The sequence below is a fragment of the Mustela nivalis genome (assembly GCF_964662115.1).
Source record: "Mustela nivalis genome assembly, chromosome: X".
Lineage (NCBI taxonomy): Eukaryota > Metazoa > Chordata > Mammalia > Carnivora > Mustelidae > Mustela > Mustela nivalis.
In genome coordinates, this window is record NC_139040.1 from 129,121,022 (window position 1) to 129,138,099 (window position 17,078).

Here is a 17,078-nt window from a genome sequence, read left to right on the forward strand (position 1 = left end):
TGGTTCTGTGCACAAAGAAACAAGAAGAGCACACGCCTCCTCCGGGACCGAGATGCGCTGGCTCCTGGGAGGAACCCCCATGGGTTAAGGAGAGATCACCACTAACAAGTGCCCACCCCATCCTATTGGGCAAAGCCACAGCTCGAGGCACCCCACAGTTAAAGACCATTCTCTACACTGGGGTACGTGACAGGCCAAATTCTATCAGAAACCTTATCCCCCCCCCCCCCCACTTTTTTGCAAGTAACCTTATTTGACTAAAAGTCGAAGGAACCAAATTTACCACTACTATGACCATCGGAAACATCCTTTCCCACTCATGCGTTCAACGCTTACAGACTCCACAGCTAGTGTTTCCGGCCTCCAGAGCGTGCAACGGGTCTGCAGACAGAGGTGACTCCAAGCATCAGGACGGGACCCATGATCCCCTCTGAGACGGGATTAACATCCCACACGGGGCAGGAATGTCTGCAGGGGGAAGGGCGCCTCACCCAGCCGGAGGCCTCAAGCCAGGAGAATTTGGCTGGTGGTGGAGCCCTGGGGGGGGGGCAGTGCCTGCTAAGTGGGAGAGCTTTATCATGCAATGTGTCTGCTAGGGCCAGAGCTGGTAGGACACCCACAGTGGAGCCCCTCCCGGCCCTGGTTGCAGAATCCCATTTCCATTCTAGTGGGGAGCCACCGGAGAGCCCCAGCACGGCCAGAGGGAGCACCGGGCCGAGGCTGGAGGAAATGCGTCTGGCTTCCCGCGGACGACACAGTCCAGTAGGAGGCAAGTGTGTCGCACACCTGTCACCGGAGGACAGCTCAGCCCAAGGCATGGTTGGCCGGGCCAGTATGGACGGAGGGACACATGGATGGACAGACAAGGGACACCTGGAAAGCAATGCTGGTGGCGGCTGATCTTGTGCATGAGAGATCTCTATGCTCTGAAGGCCCCGTCCTCCAGCGTAAGGCATGTGTCCCTGCTCTCGCTGTCCGTCCCCGTGTCTGGACGGCCATGCCGCTCACCGAACTGTGGCGAAGACCCAGCTGCGACCACGGACAGACGCACGTCTTGATGTCAGTCATCAAACCTCCATCACCCCCCGGGGTCCTCAGTCCCAAAACAGGGCAGGCAGGCAAACCGGGAGCTGCCGCTGCGCTCACTCACAGCATCTTTCGCTCCTAACAAAGTCCAACAGACACAAAACTCAGAGCTGCTGCGCTAGAAGACGGCGGGGTCAACGTGAGCCCCTGTCCCCGGGCGCGAGGAGGCTTCCCATGGAGCTCCCTCACGCTTCCGACGGGAACAGTGTGCCAAGCACGACCTAGGGGGCCCAGCGTCCTCCACGTGTCCCCTCGAACAGATGTCAAGCTCGCAAACGAAGCGTTGGACGCCAGTGTGTGTGCAGATGCCTTCTTCAACGGAACGCTTTATTCCTTAGGTATCGAGACACGCGTTGACAGAAACGGACAACGAAATTGCTGCTCCAGATTCTGAAGCCAGGGGCTGCTGGTCAGAGGTAAGCAAGGTGGACTCTGATATTTCTGCTCCGAAGCCAGCACCCACAGGCCCAGGCCCCCGGGGCCCGGCCTGCCTCGGCAAACCACGCATCGGCAAAGGCGGAATGGCCGGTCCAAGCCACACCACCCTTCCTCCGCGACCTGACTGTGCTCCCACGATGGCACCGTGCCTGGACCGAGCTGTGCCGTGCACCCCGTCAGGGATGGACAGTGACTCACGAAACACTGCGTACCACACAGAGAGGCCACACAGAAGGCATGATGGCCTCCACGGTTTTCTGTGAACATCACGCAACAGAGACACAGGGTTCACCATCTTCAGAGTTCCAGGGACGAGGTTTTGCCAAGCACCGCCCACAAGCACACGGCATGAGGACCCGTCCAACACAGATGGGACCAGGATACGCTCAGCGTCGTGGCAGACTTGGCATCCCCGAGGCACACGACACGTGCCTCTTGAACCCGGGTTCTGCACAAAATTCCGACCACCACCACCGATGGGACCCAAACAGCTCCCCAGACAGCAGAAGGACAGCGACACTGCACATGTATTTTCCCCAAGACTTATCTTTGCAAAACTTCCAAACTCACTGAATAATTAAAAAGAAAAACGAACTCACGTATCCTCCTCCACATAGGCTGACGGACGGCTCGCACTTTGCACTGCGTGCTCGCCTGCTGTCTCTCCCCAGGTACGCACACGCATATGCACACACGCACGTCCACGCATACCTTTTCTCTGCATCCGAAGAGAGGATGGAAAATGGACTTGTGCTTGTGCGTCATGACGTTTCGCCAGGGATGTGTCTGCAGAAACCATCGCCGTCACCCTCTGAAGAGCTTGGCGTGGGTCTCCCAGAATGAGGACATTTCCTCCATAAGCACGAGGCCGTCACACCGGCCCTGCACGCGAACGCCGAATCGGCACACTCAGCTTCGACACGGTCTCCACGTAACTGTGTCTCCTGGTCCCCCCCCCACCACCCCCATCCCCATCTGGGACTCTTTCCACATTCAGGCAAACCTTTCCCAACCCAGAACAGTCCCTGACCTTCCGCTGTGTCCCACGACACTGACTATTTTGGAAGAATCCAGGTCAACTATCTGTGACAATGTGCTACATTTTGGGTCTGTGCGTTCCCTTCCTCGTGATCAGATCCCAGGGCAAGGTTCCTGGGAGGGACGTTCCGCAGCTGATGTCCTGTTCCTGCTGCCTCTGATCGGGACGCTTGGGACACCACGGCGCCCTCCCGTTGACGATCAGTCAGTCAACGGAACCATCTCTGTTTGATTGATTGATTTGTTACATTGATTGGTTGCTTTTGATTACTATTTAGAAGGATTGATTCATTTTCTTTCACGCTGTATCTGATCATGAACCTTGCTTTCTCGGAGACACACAACACGCTGACCATAATTTCCCTGGTTGGCACCATCTTGACCCCGAAATGTGTGTATTCTCGTGGGTACTTGCTACCAGAAAAACATCCCTACTGAGCATTGACCGTCCCCTTGAAAGCACCTTTTCACTGTCACCAAAGGATGAAAAAATTACTCTCCTAGTACATATATAAGCAGAGTACATCAAGGGACCTGCTAGCAGGTCTTGTCAAACAACATGATGTCTCATAAAAAGGACATTTTGGTGGCGGGGGGGGGGTTCATAAGAAAACTTTAATTTCGCGAATCCTTTTTCGGGAGGAGAAAAAAGAGAGAAATATCAGAGATAAGATTCAAGTCTTTTCTTGACGATCGCCAGTCCATTCAAGGAGACGGGAAAAGTTTAAGATGCTGCCTTTCGGACCCCGTGTTTTAAACTGTGAAGCACATTAACATACCCCTCGAGGATGGCTTCATGTTGGTGAGATATAATGGATATGGTCACGAGGTATGTGAGCACACATATCGTGGTCCCCGCCGAAAGACCCCCACTTCACATCCGAACATTAGGGAAGAATAATGAGTGTGTATTGGTTTATCATGAATAAACCATGAGCCTTTTCAGCTGCATACTTTTAATTAGCTACTGAGTCTGTCCATTTTTTCCCCGAGCTCTTCTGGCTGGGTCCGGAGAATGTCCCGGTCCCCTCTAGACTAAAATCGCACACACACACACACACACACACACACAGATTCAAAGCATTTCGCTGCAAAAAGTCCGGTGGTTTCCTAGGGGAGTAAAAATAAAAGTCAACTGAGCAGGTGCTTACGGCTGTGAAAGCTGTGTCAGAGCGCAGAGCGAGCTCCTGCATGAACGATACGCTTAGAAAATAAATTCTCCTCTAAAACCCCCGAAAAGTTTGTTTCTGAAACAGAGAAAAGGAACCAATGAGCCTTTTAAGGAACAAATTACAGAAATCACAATAGAAAAATGAATCGGTGAAGCGGCTCAGCATTAAGAATGGACACAAGCCAAGGCTTTAAGCCTCCGTGGCTGTTTCCTGAGGTAGGAGAAACCTCTGCAGTGGGGTTTCCATTTAATAGGGGAAAAAAAAATCCTAAAAGGTCTTTCTCTTTTTCTTCTCTTTAATTCTCATTCTAACGCGGCTCCCTGAACGTAGAAGACCACTGAATGTATTCTGGGAAGAAAGAGAAGATTAAGTCCGCAAGGAGGGTTTCTGCAGCTCCCAAGGCTGCCAGTCGGGGCTGGGAGGGTCTCTGTGGTGGGGCTGGGCTGTGTGGGGTCCTGAGCAGCTCTCCTAGCCTCCGCCCACCAGCAGCAAAGCTCCTCCAAACTCAAGAGCTGTTTCAGTCACCGTAGGAACCTGTCCTTTGAGCCCCCATTTTGCACGGGGAGGTGTGGACACTGGGAACTTCATCCGCTTCCTGAGGACACGCGCCAGCGGGTGGAGAGTGGGAATCCACGTCCCAGGCAACGTATCTCTGACCCCACGACATGGCTCCATCTTTGGGAGCCTCCCCTACCAGTGGGAACCCATATCTTCTCGAAAAGCATCTCCGTGCTCCTTCCTCTGAGCCTGTTGACACCTCGCAGTGCTCTCCTTAACATCTTAATGACGGAAGGAGCCGCCCTGTGCCTCATCGCTCACCTCCCCCGGGGGGAGCTGCCCTTCCTACAGGATGCTCCCCATTGACAAATGAGACCTTTCGGGGGTCAGGTGAACCCCCAAACATCTTGTCCCTACAATGTCCGATCTTGTACAACACCATGTGAATGCTCCCCAAATACTCAGACAGCGGTCACGGGGAGGTGCACACCGCGTCATCAATGAGACATGGAGAAGGGGTTCCATGGGTCCCTCCTATACACCACAGCAAGCCCTAATACCCATTTTCTGAGTACAACTGGGCTTGCCAACACTGGCTTGTAGGACTGTCCCCTCTCTGTTTCTGGAGCCCAGGAAGAATGTTTCCCCCATGTTCAAATGGTTGCGAAAACACTGTTTTGTGGGGCGTGAAACGTATATGAGACGGGGAGTCCAGGGTCTCCAAAGAAAGCGTGTGAGAACACAGCCACCTCCGCCAGCCCCCCCGTCATCTGTGGCGGCGTCTGTGCGACACGTTCAGAGCCCCGTACCTGCCCAAGAGATTGCAGAGCTGCAGAGCTGGACATACTGACTGTCGAATCCTGTCCACGCTAAGTTTTTCAACCTCCCCTACAGAGTCCTACACACGAAGACGGCTTTGAATCTTTTCATGAATATAGACAGGGACACCTGCGGGGCTTGGGCGGTGAAGCATTTGCCTTTGGCTCAGGTCAGGATCCCAGGTCCTACGTTATGATCCCAGCACCCTCGGACGGAGCCCCACTTCGGGCTCCTTGCGCGGCAGGAAGCCTGCTTCTCTGTCTGCCGTGCCCCCTGGCTTTTTCTCTGACAAAATCTTAAAAAAAAAAAAAAGAACAGACACATATTTTTAGTTGTTGACATTTACACAAAGCTAGCATATGTGTTGAAACAATTAGCCTACAGATTTATCATTCACGCATGAAGATACAAAGTATTCTCCCCCGTGCATTAAGATACAAAGTATTCTCCCCCCCCCCCTGTGCATGAAGATACAAAGTATTCTTCCCCCATGCATGAAGATACAAAGTATTCTCCCACGTGTGAAGTCACATTCACGCGGATACCACACTGGGGCGAAATGACGCTTCTGTAGGTTTTCCTCAGTATGGGGCTTGCTTGACGGAAGCTAAGCTTCCAGCAACAATTTCTTAGGTCCAGTCAGTGTCCCGGAAACGTTATTTCCCACCCCCTCGCCCCCCAGAGATGGCATTTGGAACGGTCATCAATCTTTCAGCGTGGCATTTCACGTTGGACTCTGCTGGAAATGGGATGCCGCGCGGTCAGCACTGATCCTGGACCCCCCCCCACCGCCCGGGCGACAGAACCAGCAGGCACGGTCGTCTCCTCTGACCGCTCACCATGACGTTCCCAGGCGAGACAAAGATCACACGGACGCGGCTTGGAACAACGGCGCGACTCCCCCTCGGGAGGCAGCTGGGATCCAAAGCATCATTGTCCTTTCTCTTGTCTCCCCCCTTTATTTACAGAAAATAGATTTCAACGCATCCGCATGGAAACGCTTTGACCCGTATCGGGTGCTTTATGCTCAGGACCCCTGGTGACTGAGGAAGACGAAGAAACAGGTCGAACGATGAAGGAGGAATCACCATGCCGACCTCCGCCGTACGACGGCGGGAACCCTACCTGCGGGAGGAAATCAGCACGGGAAAACCTAAAGGCCCACGCTCAAAGGACGTTTTCCAAAACAGGAGAGGCGCTGTTCTCACCCCTGGGGATTCCTCCCAATAGGGGTGATGAGGCCATGTTTAGAGACATTTTTAGTTCTCATGGCTGCAGGCGTACTGGCTTCTACTGGACAGAGACAAAAGATGCTCTAAAATATCATAGAGAGCCCCAGACAGCCCCCCAGCACAGAGAACCACCCGCCCTGCCGACACGGGACAGCCCCCCCTAGCACAGACAACCATCTGCGCAGCTTTCCACTAGAAAGGCATTGGTGTCACATGTCATCGGTACCACGGCGTACAAGCTATGCCCTAGAGTACAGGTCCAATAACCCCTAAGGTGGGTGTGACCACAGAGGTGGGGCAAGAAGCAGGAAGGGTAGCGAGGGGTCGTGATCAGTTTGTTCCAACCATCACGCACAGCAGCAGCGCGCACAGCAGTGATGGCTCCACTATAATTCCGGTGAGTGACGTGAAAATAAGCCTCTTCAGGCACGATTTACAGGCCAAGTTACAGTCACAGAACAAGAACACTGGAGACCAACAGGTTGCGCCGGCTTGATTATCAGGAACCCATACACCGATGAGTGGGTGAACTCACAAATCGCAAGCATGCTTCGGGACCCCGTCCTGTCTCTGTGTATCCGCGATTATCATGACTGTCGCTTACTTCCTCGTCTGTCTGTCCTGCTCCTGCCCCTCTCCGTTCATCTGCAAACCCCAACAGGGACTAAGAACAGAGTCCACAACCACACCCCTGGTCCTTGAGCTGGACATGAGAAACGCCCTGGAAATCAGAAAGTGTTTGTAACCTCTCGTTGTACTTGGCAGCAAAACCCAACTTAAAGCGCATGGACATAGCAGATGGTGAACGTGCCAGCCTCAGCGAGCCGCTGGTACCGCGCTGCTTTGTTGCGACATCCGACATTTTCCTGTACTGGGAAAACATCAAAAAGAGTTCAAGACACCCCACGAGTGGCGCTGAGAGGAAGGAGAGGAATCACCTGTCCCTGGCAGTAGCCGAGAAGTGTGGCCATCAGGGAAGTCTGCTTGGACTGTGCCTCGGACGGAGGTCGTATAAGACGACGGTAAAGAGACGGAAAGGCAGGTTGTTGAATCTGGGTGACTGGCTTGCCACAGGATGACCAACCCTTCCAGTCTGTCCAGGACGGAGGGATCCCAGTGTTCAAACTGAGACAGCCCCGGATAAACGTAGATGAGCTGACTGCCCCCACTTATGTGCAAAGCTTGGCAGAATTAGAGACGGGACCACTGCAAGCCAAGTGTGAATGCTCAGGAAACAGACCAAAGGAGCTCAAGAAGCTCATGGAAACCCACGGTGAAAACCATCTTCTGAATAGGAAGGAGCAGAAGACAGCATTGAGGAATCTGAGAGGAAAACCCTTAGTGGATGTCACAGGACGTGTCCTGAGGTCAAGTGAGGACAGAGGTCACCTTCCCTGCCAGCTGCTGCTTGTGTCAGTAACCAACGGCTCTCAGCTAAGTGTGTCTTTGGAAACTGCTCTCAGCCAGAGAGGACTGCCTTTCCCAAGGTGATGCCAACCCCCACCCTCCAGGTAACCATGGCTGGGTCCCCAAGGTGTACCCTCCTTGCTTCAAAGTAAGACAGCTCTGAGGGTCACACGACCTCCCGAACTCCCTCCGACACAGCCTGACATCTTTGTTGCAAGGGCATGACCATCCAACTTCTCCCTCTGCCTCATCCCCCTTATAAGGATGGATCCTAAGAACTCCCACCAGCACCACCAAAACCCCCTTGTCCCAGAATCTATTTCCTGGGACCGGACATAAGTCAGGAGCTGAAAATAGCTTTAATCTTGAATACATGTACATGGTACACATGGGTGAAACAGCTCCTTCTCCCCACCGAGCTATAATCCTAGGCAAACCCTCCAAAAACAATGGGAGGCGGGTCTTCAAGCCCACCTTCATGGTCCCCAGGTGTGTCAACGCCTCAGGCAAAGGCAACACAGAGCAGTCATTGACTAAAAAAACCCACAGTCAAAATGACTATAGTGTGAACTCAATTTACTGATTCAACATCATTCAAAGAAAGGCTTCGCAGAAAATATTTTCCGAGTAATCCAAGAGCCAGCACATCAATAACAAATAAACTGGGCTAGGAGTCAGCCGTGAAACAGTAGAGATTCTCATGGTCCCGCTCATATATTTCTTGGGAAATGTAGTGCTCTAGGTACTTACTTATTCTTTAATGTGAAATCTGTGATAAGGCCTTCGGACTGAGGAATTTTGCATTCTAGGAAGAGCCAATAAACATTTTCTTCAACTGGATGTTAGCTACACTAATAAGCACAAGGATAACAGCGGTATTAATGATCATGGTGTTCTGAGTCAGAGTGGGGAAAAAATCCCATTAAATAAAATCTTAAAAAAAAAAAAAATCCCATAGAACACAGTTGGGCAACATAGAATCTGTGGGCCAAACAGCCCACTGTCTATTTTTGTAGATAAGGTGTTACAGGAACACAGTGACATCTATGCCTTTATGAACCGCCCATGACTACGTCTCCACTGCTATCACATCCGACCCTCACAGCCAACAACATCGACCATGTGGCCCCATACGGAACAGGCTGCCAACCCATGACCCAGATATGGTGAAAATGGGACCTGTTGATTGTTGGTCTCAAGAGGCAGAGATGATGGTGGTCGGACAAGACGGATGACAATGAAAGATGTCTTTTAGAGGCTTGCCTTTTCCACGAATGGTCATTTGTCTCTGGAGAACCCTGTCCCCAAGTCATGATGACATGGCCAACTACTACAGAATGACGGTCCTGTGGGACCCCTGAATTACCTGCTTCTTGAAAACCAATCAAGCATCCAGATATCGTGAACATATATTACAGGGATACACCCCGGAATAGTATTTATCTCGACTTGGCTGCATCCGATGTTTTCCCTAGAAACTTAAGTTTTTAGGGTATTGATGATCTATCAGCATACAATTTCATTTATTATTACTAGAGGACTATATAAATATACTTTCAGTGAACAATTACAGCCCTTGTTGTCTTCAAACACCCCGCCTGGAGGGACAGTTCTTCTGCGGGAATATTCATGTGTTTGCTTACGGAGGGCTGCCCTCACTTGCCGCGGTGTTCTGTGAGACATGCCCAACGCATGCATCATCCTTCTAAAATAAGCATGACTCTGAATTCCCCACATACATCTGGCTCTAAGGCCTCCAGATAAGGGAACTGTAGACGCACATCGATATTCAGCATCCGCTGGGAGCTTGTGTTACCCAGGACTGTGGGAAGGATGGAAGTTTAATCAGAGCGAGTCATCAAGCTGTCGCTCTATACGGGAGGAACATCTGCACTTACACAGCCAAGTCAGACAGATGCATTCCTAATTCACAGAAGCCCCTCTCCTGCACCAGCGAATTTTTCAATGGCTGCGTACGATGAGAAAACAAGGAAAGTTATGTTGTATTTCCCACTTTATGTAGCAGATACTGAGTCATGTTGCTGGAAGGCTGGGTTTATCTCAGTTTTTTTTTTTAAGAGTTTATTTATTTGAGAGAGAGAGAGAGAGGAAGAGCACAGAGGAAGCATGAGACGTAGACGCAGACTCCCCCTGTGAGCAGAGAGCTCGATGTGGGGCTCAGTCCCAAGACCCCGACATCACGACCTGAGTCAAAGGCAGAAGCTTCCCGACTGAGCTGCCGAGGCATCCCAGGCTGCGTTGATTTCAGACCCATAATCTAAAATTCTAGAATTTTTAGTACTCGAGTCAAACTATAAAGTGGGTTTTATGCCCGAAATAGAGCTGAGTTTTACAGATTTATGACACAAAACAAATTCAGCTAAACAAAATAATGGTGACCCAATGGGGGAAGACAATACAATTGTCTCTTGTGTCATTGGATTGGTTTCAAACTCGCCAGACATGGTGACTTGTGTTGCCTTAATTTTACTCAGGCCACCTTTAGGCATGCTCTGGATTGAACAGTCGTTACTGTCTTTAATGTATTTAATTATAATCTTGATAGGGCCAGTTGGTGATTTGATATTTCCAAAAAAGAAAAAAAAAAAAAAACAGTACTGGAATCAGTGATTCTTATCCATGTGCTATATAAAGGAATATCTCCATTAGCAAAAGTCTACTAACTCTTGCAATTAGCATGTGCTGTAATCTGTTTTGTGTGCTGTAGGTAGTATTAGGAACTTCAGCTATGGAATGAAGTATGGCGAGGTACCAATCCCAGTCCTATGACTTACTAACTGTGTAGTCATTCGGATGATCTTGGGTGAGTGACTTTGCACCTCTGAGTCTCAGCACTGGGTGGGAGTCACACTTCCTCTCCCTCAATTGAGTAAACCATGTTCCCGGTGGAGGCCACATCAGTGTATTTACAAGGTTCTGAAGGTTGTGCACAGCCGCAGAGCGGGTTTCACAAAATGTCTGATGGATTTATGTCTTAAATTAGGTTATACAATGAGGTCCAGAGATTCCTCCTGGGGAACTCTGAATAGTCTTAGGGTAACCATACGTTTAACACAGATTTGGACAGGAGGAGCTGTGAGACAGGATTTCTTTAAAATATCAACTTGTATAAAGACTATGAAAAAGAAGGACTAAGATACAACACATACACACAGTTGTCAGCAATCCCTGGTGTGCCTTGCCCTGGAGATGCAGAGCTCTAACCTCTGTCTCCATTGGCACGAGGACTCCCCTCTACCTGTCTGCATATCACTCCACCCCCCTACGTGTCTGTCCAGGAGTCTCATTATAAGGACACCAGCCCTGCTGGCTTGGAGCCCTTCTCACTGCACTATGGCCTCATCTTAACTTTACTATTATCTCTTTCCATCTACAATGACTCTATTTCCAAAGAATGTCATGTGCTGAGGTTCCAGGAATAATGTGATTTGGAGGGATCACTCCTCAACCCATGAGAAGCAGCTTTCTTCTTTAGGAGTGGAGGGGTGAGCAAGGAGCACACACGTGGTCTGAAGGCAGGCCCCACACACCACCAAAGCTTCTCAGCAGTCAACACAGGGCAAGTGCCCTAAAGTCTGGTGCTACTGCATCTCTGGAAAATGCCTGGTCTGACCTATTCCTGGCAAACAGCTCAGCCCCCACAGGAGGGTGCACCCAACACACTCAGGAGACAACCCCAAAGCACCAGGTTCCGGGGAACAGGGGACACTGCACCACAGGGCACTACAGAACCTCTTCTACATCAGGCCACTCTTTCCAAGGGCAGGAAAGAGAGCTGGCTTTTCTAACATCCAGAAGAAGACAGTGAGCTAGACAAACTGAAGAGACAGAGGAATATGTCCCCAATGAAGAAAGAGGACAAAAATCACAGCAAGAAAGCTAAACAAAATGGAGACAAGCAATCTGTATGCTAGAGAATTTCAAGTCATGGTCATAAAGATACCCCCTGGGCTTGAGAAAAGAGTAGAGGATCTTGGTAGGACCTTCAACAATGAGACGGACAACAAAAAGAACCAATCAGAGATGAAGAACTCAAGAACTGAAATTAGAAATACACTAGAGGAAATAAAGAGTGGACTAGAGGCAGCAAAGGAATAAATCAGTACGCTGCTCGCTGGAGTAATGGAAAGCAATCAAACTGAGCGAGTGGGAGAAAAATAATAATAAAAAATGAAAACAGACTAAGAACTCAGTGACTCCATCAGGTGTAATAACATTGGCATTATAGGGACCCCCAAAGGAGAAGACAGAGAGAAGGGGGAAGAGAACATATCTGAAGAAGCTGTAAACTTTCTAATAGCTATAAATCGAGATCAGGAGGCACAGAGATCACCCAACAAAATCAACCTAAGATGTCCACCCAAACATACACAGTAATTAAAATGGCAAAAGTCGGGATAAAGAGAGAATTCTAAAAGCAGCAAGAAGACAACAGATACCTACAAGGAGAACTCCATAAAGCTAGCAGTGGATTTCTCAGCAGAAACTCTGCAGGCCAGAAGAGACTGGCAGGATACATTCCAAGCACTGAAAATTAAAACAATACAAAACAAAACAACAACCAAATAAAAACCACAGCCATGGATACTCTATCCAGCAAGGCTGTCATTCAGAATAGGAAAGATAAAGAGTTTCCCAGACAAACAAACGTTAAAGCAATGCATTGCCACGAAACAAGCCTTACGAGAAATGCTGAAGGGAACTCCTTGAGTGGAGAGGAAGGATTCTCAGGAGGAGAAGAAAAGTAGGAAGCTTTACAGAAGCTGTAAAATCCAATATATCTATAAAACTCGGTCAAGGGATCCACAAAATAAAAGGATGTAAAGTATGAGACCTTATACCTAAAAGATGGGCGAGAGAAAAGAATGGGTATAAACTCAAGGGGCCATGGATGCCATGTAGACTGGTATATGCATAAGATGGTATCTGTACACCTAATGGTAACCACAAATCAAAAACCAGAAAAAGATGGGCAAAAAAATTAAATAAATAAAGAGCAAGGGACCTACTACGTACATCCCTCAAGAAAGTTAGCCAGCCCTGAGAGAAAACAAGAGAAGAAGCCAACAAAGAAGAACTAGGACAACCAGAACACAAGCAACAAGAGGGCAATTAGCACACACCGATCAAGAATTACTTTGAATGTGAATGGGCTGAAAGCTCTGATCAAAAGGCCTAGGGCGGATGGGACGGATAAAAAAGCAGGACCCATCTGTATGTGGCCTACAAGAAACTCATTTCAGAGCTACAGATGCCTGCAGACTGAGCATGAAGGAACCGAAAAGCATTTATCACGCAAAGGGCGGTGAAAACAGAGCTGGGGCAGCGGTCCATACATCAGACAAACGACACTGTGAAACAGAGGCTGCGTCAAGGGGCAAAGAAAGACCCTGTAGAAGTGTAAAGAGGAAAATCCAGAAAAAGGATATAATAATTCTAAATATGTATGCATCCAACATGGGAGAACCCAAATATATGAACGCAGCCAATAACAAATATAAAGGAAGTAAGTAATAATAATACAATAAGAATACGGAACTTTGGGGCGCCTGGGGGTCTCCGTCGGTCGATTAAGCATCTGCCTTTGGCTCAGGTCATGGTGCCAGGGTCCTGGGATGGAGCCCCCATCCGGCTCCCTGCTTAGTGGGGAGCCTGCTTTCTCTCTTTCCCTCTGCCTGCCGTTCCCCCTGCTTGTGATCTCTCTCTGGCGCTCACTCTCTCTAACTCTCTCTCTCTCTCTCTCAAATAAACTATTTAAAAAAAAGAATAGAGAACTTTAAGGCCCCACTTACATCAATGGATAGATCATCCAAATTGAAAATCAAGAAGGAAATGGTGGCTTTGAATGACACATTGAACCCCACACATCTAACAGATACATTCAGAACATTTCATCCTAAAATAGCAGAATACACAATCTTTTCAAGAGCACACAGGACTTTCTCCAGAACAGACTGCTTATCAGGCCACAAGACAAGTCTCGACAGATTCATCAAAATAAAATGTGTGAAATCAAAATAAAATGCTTCTTTTCAGCAAAGGAAACCATGCACAAAATAAAAAGAGGACCTCCTGAACGTGAGAACATATTTACAAAGGACATATCCAATATTTTGGTCAGTGTCCAAAATATATAAAGAACCTATACAACTCAACACACAGACAAACAAATAACCCAACTTAAAAAAATGGGCGGAAGACATGAACAGACATTTCTCCAAAGGGATGGGCAACAGACACAGGGAAAGAGGCTCAACGTCACTCATCATCAGGGAAATGCACATCGAAACCACAATGAGATTCCACCCCACGCCTGTCCGAATGGCTAAAATCAACAACACAAGCAACAAAAACTGCTGGCGAGGACGTGGGGAGAAAGAAACCCTCCTACACTGTTGCTGGGAACGCCCACGGACACAGCCACCGTGGAACACAGTACGGAAGTTCCTCAAAGAATTAAAAGTAGAATTGCCGTAGGATCCAGTAATTCTACTACTGGGTGTTCACCCAAAGAACACCAAAGCACTAACTTGGAAAGATACGTGCAGCCCAATGTTTCCTGTAGCATGGCTTTTAACGGCCAAATCCTAGAAGTAACCCAACTACCCACTGGGAGAGGAATGGATAAAGTAAGTGTGGTCTGTGTGTGTGTGTATGTGTGTGTGTGCACACGTGCATGTAAGCGTGTGGGCGTGCATACCTATGGTGGCCTAAGAAACAGACCGTGCACTCTACAGAGCACACCGATGGTCACCCGAGGGCAGGAGGTTGGGGGCATGGTGGAAACTGCTAAAGGGATGACGCAATGCCCTTGTTGGGATGAGCCCTGTCAGTACAGAATCACTGACCCTCTGGACTAGACACCTGAAACTAATAGGACACTGTAGCTTAACTGTATTGGAATAACGAAAAAAAGAAAGAAAAAAAAAACCTAAGAAAGATACATGGGTGTCCCTAGTTCTCCCTCCTAGAGCCAAGGAGTTGGCAGATGGGTAGGGAAGCTGGCGTGGACGCGGCGCATACGTTTTCCTCGAGCCTATGGGCTGCCCCGTGTCTCCTGCCGTTATTTCCAGTTTCTCAAACCAGCTCCCCCCAGCCCACCCCAGCGAGCCCGTATAGTCCACAGGCATCCATGTTCATTCAAACCACTTTCCTACCCAACAGCGCACCCATCCCTCCGAGTACACGTGGTGTTTACGGAAAGACGGTCTCCCCTGCTGACCGGTAACAGGACCTGAGACGTCAAAGGTCAGAACTCACACCGGAATCCATTTCGGAGTCCCAGTCAGGCGCACTGGCCCAAAAGCCACCCCAGATGCTTGGATGGAGTTAGGCCACGGTGAGGAAGAACCACCCCGTGGTGGGGCCAGGGAGGGGGTGCCCGGTCCTGGGCACTGGGGGGCACATGATGAATACTGAGTGACACCTACTGTATGCACAGGGGTGCTAGTTCACCTGGCTTCCTCACGGTTAGCTCCAGAAGGTCTCTGGTGCCGACTGTGGGACGCAGGGCTGAGTCCCTGCCTCCCGGGAGGCAGGGTCGGACAGTCATGGACTTTCCGGCCAGAGAGAGAAACCCAATATGGCACAGCATTCACAATGACTGAACGGAGGATCATCCGTACATCCTTCCTCTCCGTGAGAAAGGACGGGACGATTCGTAACTGAAAGGAAGGATGTCAGACCGCTCATTCTTTCCTGTGACACAGAAATGGCGGAAATGTTGTGACCTGCAAGTTGAGTAAATCCTTAAAAAACAGAGTGACAAAGTTAAATACATTTGTCTCTTAGGAGGCCATCTCTCTGGCATCAACCTCTAGGACAAACGTCATCTCAGCCGTGACGGCCGTGAAACGCCATGATGTGGCTGTGAGGTCGTGATCTGCTGGGGGTCTGCTGACAGTGGTCAGCGGTGTGGCTGTGGCCCATGGGCCACCCGTTAGGGACCTCCATGGGAGCACACCAGTAGGTCTTTGCAGATCCCTGTCCTTCATCAGGCCGCACTGTTCAACTGCTGAGGCTGACCCCTCGGAGACAGTCGCCTTCCCAGAAGGCTCCCTGAAACAGTGTCTGAAACTCTTCAGCATTACCCTTTCTTGGCCTGACCTCATCCTATTTACGGGCATTTTCACGAGAACAGCATCAACAAACAGGGTTCCGCTGTACCCCAGGGACCCAGCAGTTGGCCGACGGGCGTCCATAGTGTTAACATTCTATATCAAACACGACACTCTACAGAATTATTATGGGTAGGACTCTGAATACACGGATGGCTACACACCACGTTGGTACCTTCTACCACGGAATACAGTCCCTTTTTCTTGGGTAGACACGCTCGCCCTGCCAACTCAAACAGGAAGGGTTTCGTGGGTGGACGTTAAGCACCCCCTCTCTACAGGCACGGGGAAATCAGGACATTGACAGTCACTCCAGCCATGGAAAACACCAGCTTCGGGCTTTGCTCGCGGGTACTGGGCCGGTGAGTGGTGTCTGACTTACGAGGGCGGTTTGGTTTATCAACTTCCAAGTGCAGGTTTTACAAAGTGATGTAGAGGCAGATGCACAATTACTCGCTTTCGGTGTAAAATTATCAATCGTGGGTGGCCGGGGGTGAATTTATAGCACACGCCAGCTCTCTCAGGTGAAGACCGTTATAAATGACCTAATACCGGAGGTGCACCCCCAGCCCTTAAAAGCGCAGCGCCATTCATTCAATGAATGAACCGGCATTTACAACCTGATGCAAACTCAGGGCACTGAGTCTGGAGACCCACACAGGCTGGGTCCTGCTCAAGGTTGCAGGTAGAGCAGCTCAAAGCCCAGCAGGACCCCACACCTCGACTATCCACCCTTCCCCCCGCGGTGACTTGGCCTCTCGTGACAGCAGAGAGTGACTCCTCTGCTACCTTATGCTCACCAAGAACAGATTTTATCCAGTGGAAGCACTGACGTCTTCTGCTTCCTCTCCCGCTGGGTTTAGAAACCAGAGACCCCGGGTTGGGATGTCCGTGCCATCCGTGGAGATCCGGCAAATAGGGAGGAAAGGAGCGAACTCTTGAGAAGTTTTTCAGGAAAGGAAGAGAGAGGACCAAGGTTTGACAGAAAGGAATGTGATCAGAGGCAATAGCAGGGAGGGGAAAACCAACAGACTCAGATGCCCCAGCCAGGTGATGCCCTCGCCAGGTGGTGTCCCAACCAGGTGATGCCCCAGCTGCACCTGCCGGGGGCATGCAGATTAGGAAAAGTGGCCTTCGCTGAGGTCCTCATTGGGCTGAGGCCCTCACTGGGCCTCCAACAAAATCTCTCTCCCTCCCCCAAAGTAAGCTCCATTAAAAATCATAAAACAAAGACCCAAAGACAAGGTCAC

At 49.8% G+C, this 17,078-nt stretch overlaps 1 protein-coding gene across 7 annotated transcripts in view; it reads right to left on the bottom strand.

The window, feature by feature from the left end:
• The window catches only part of LOC309856265 (steryl-sulfatase-like), a 430,475-nt gene that overhangs the window by 384,897 nt on the left and 28,500 nt on the right, over nt 1-17,078 (bottom strand). The window contains exon 1 of one of the 7 annotated variants that reach the window (XM_082717181.1): nt 2,124-2,210. The exons of 5 other annotated variants lie outside the window; for them this stretch is intronic. In XM_082717181.1, coding sequence (XP_082573307.1) covers nt 2,124-2,209 — 86 coding nt within the window. In that variant the 5' untranslated portion in view covers nt 2,210. Of the gene's footprint in view, nt 1-2,123; nt 2,211-2,235; nt 2,407-17,078 lie in introns of those variants that run through there. One more of the 7 variants, XM_082717183.1, reaches the window with a different exon arrangement.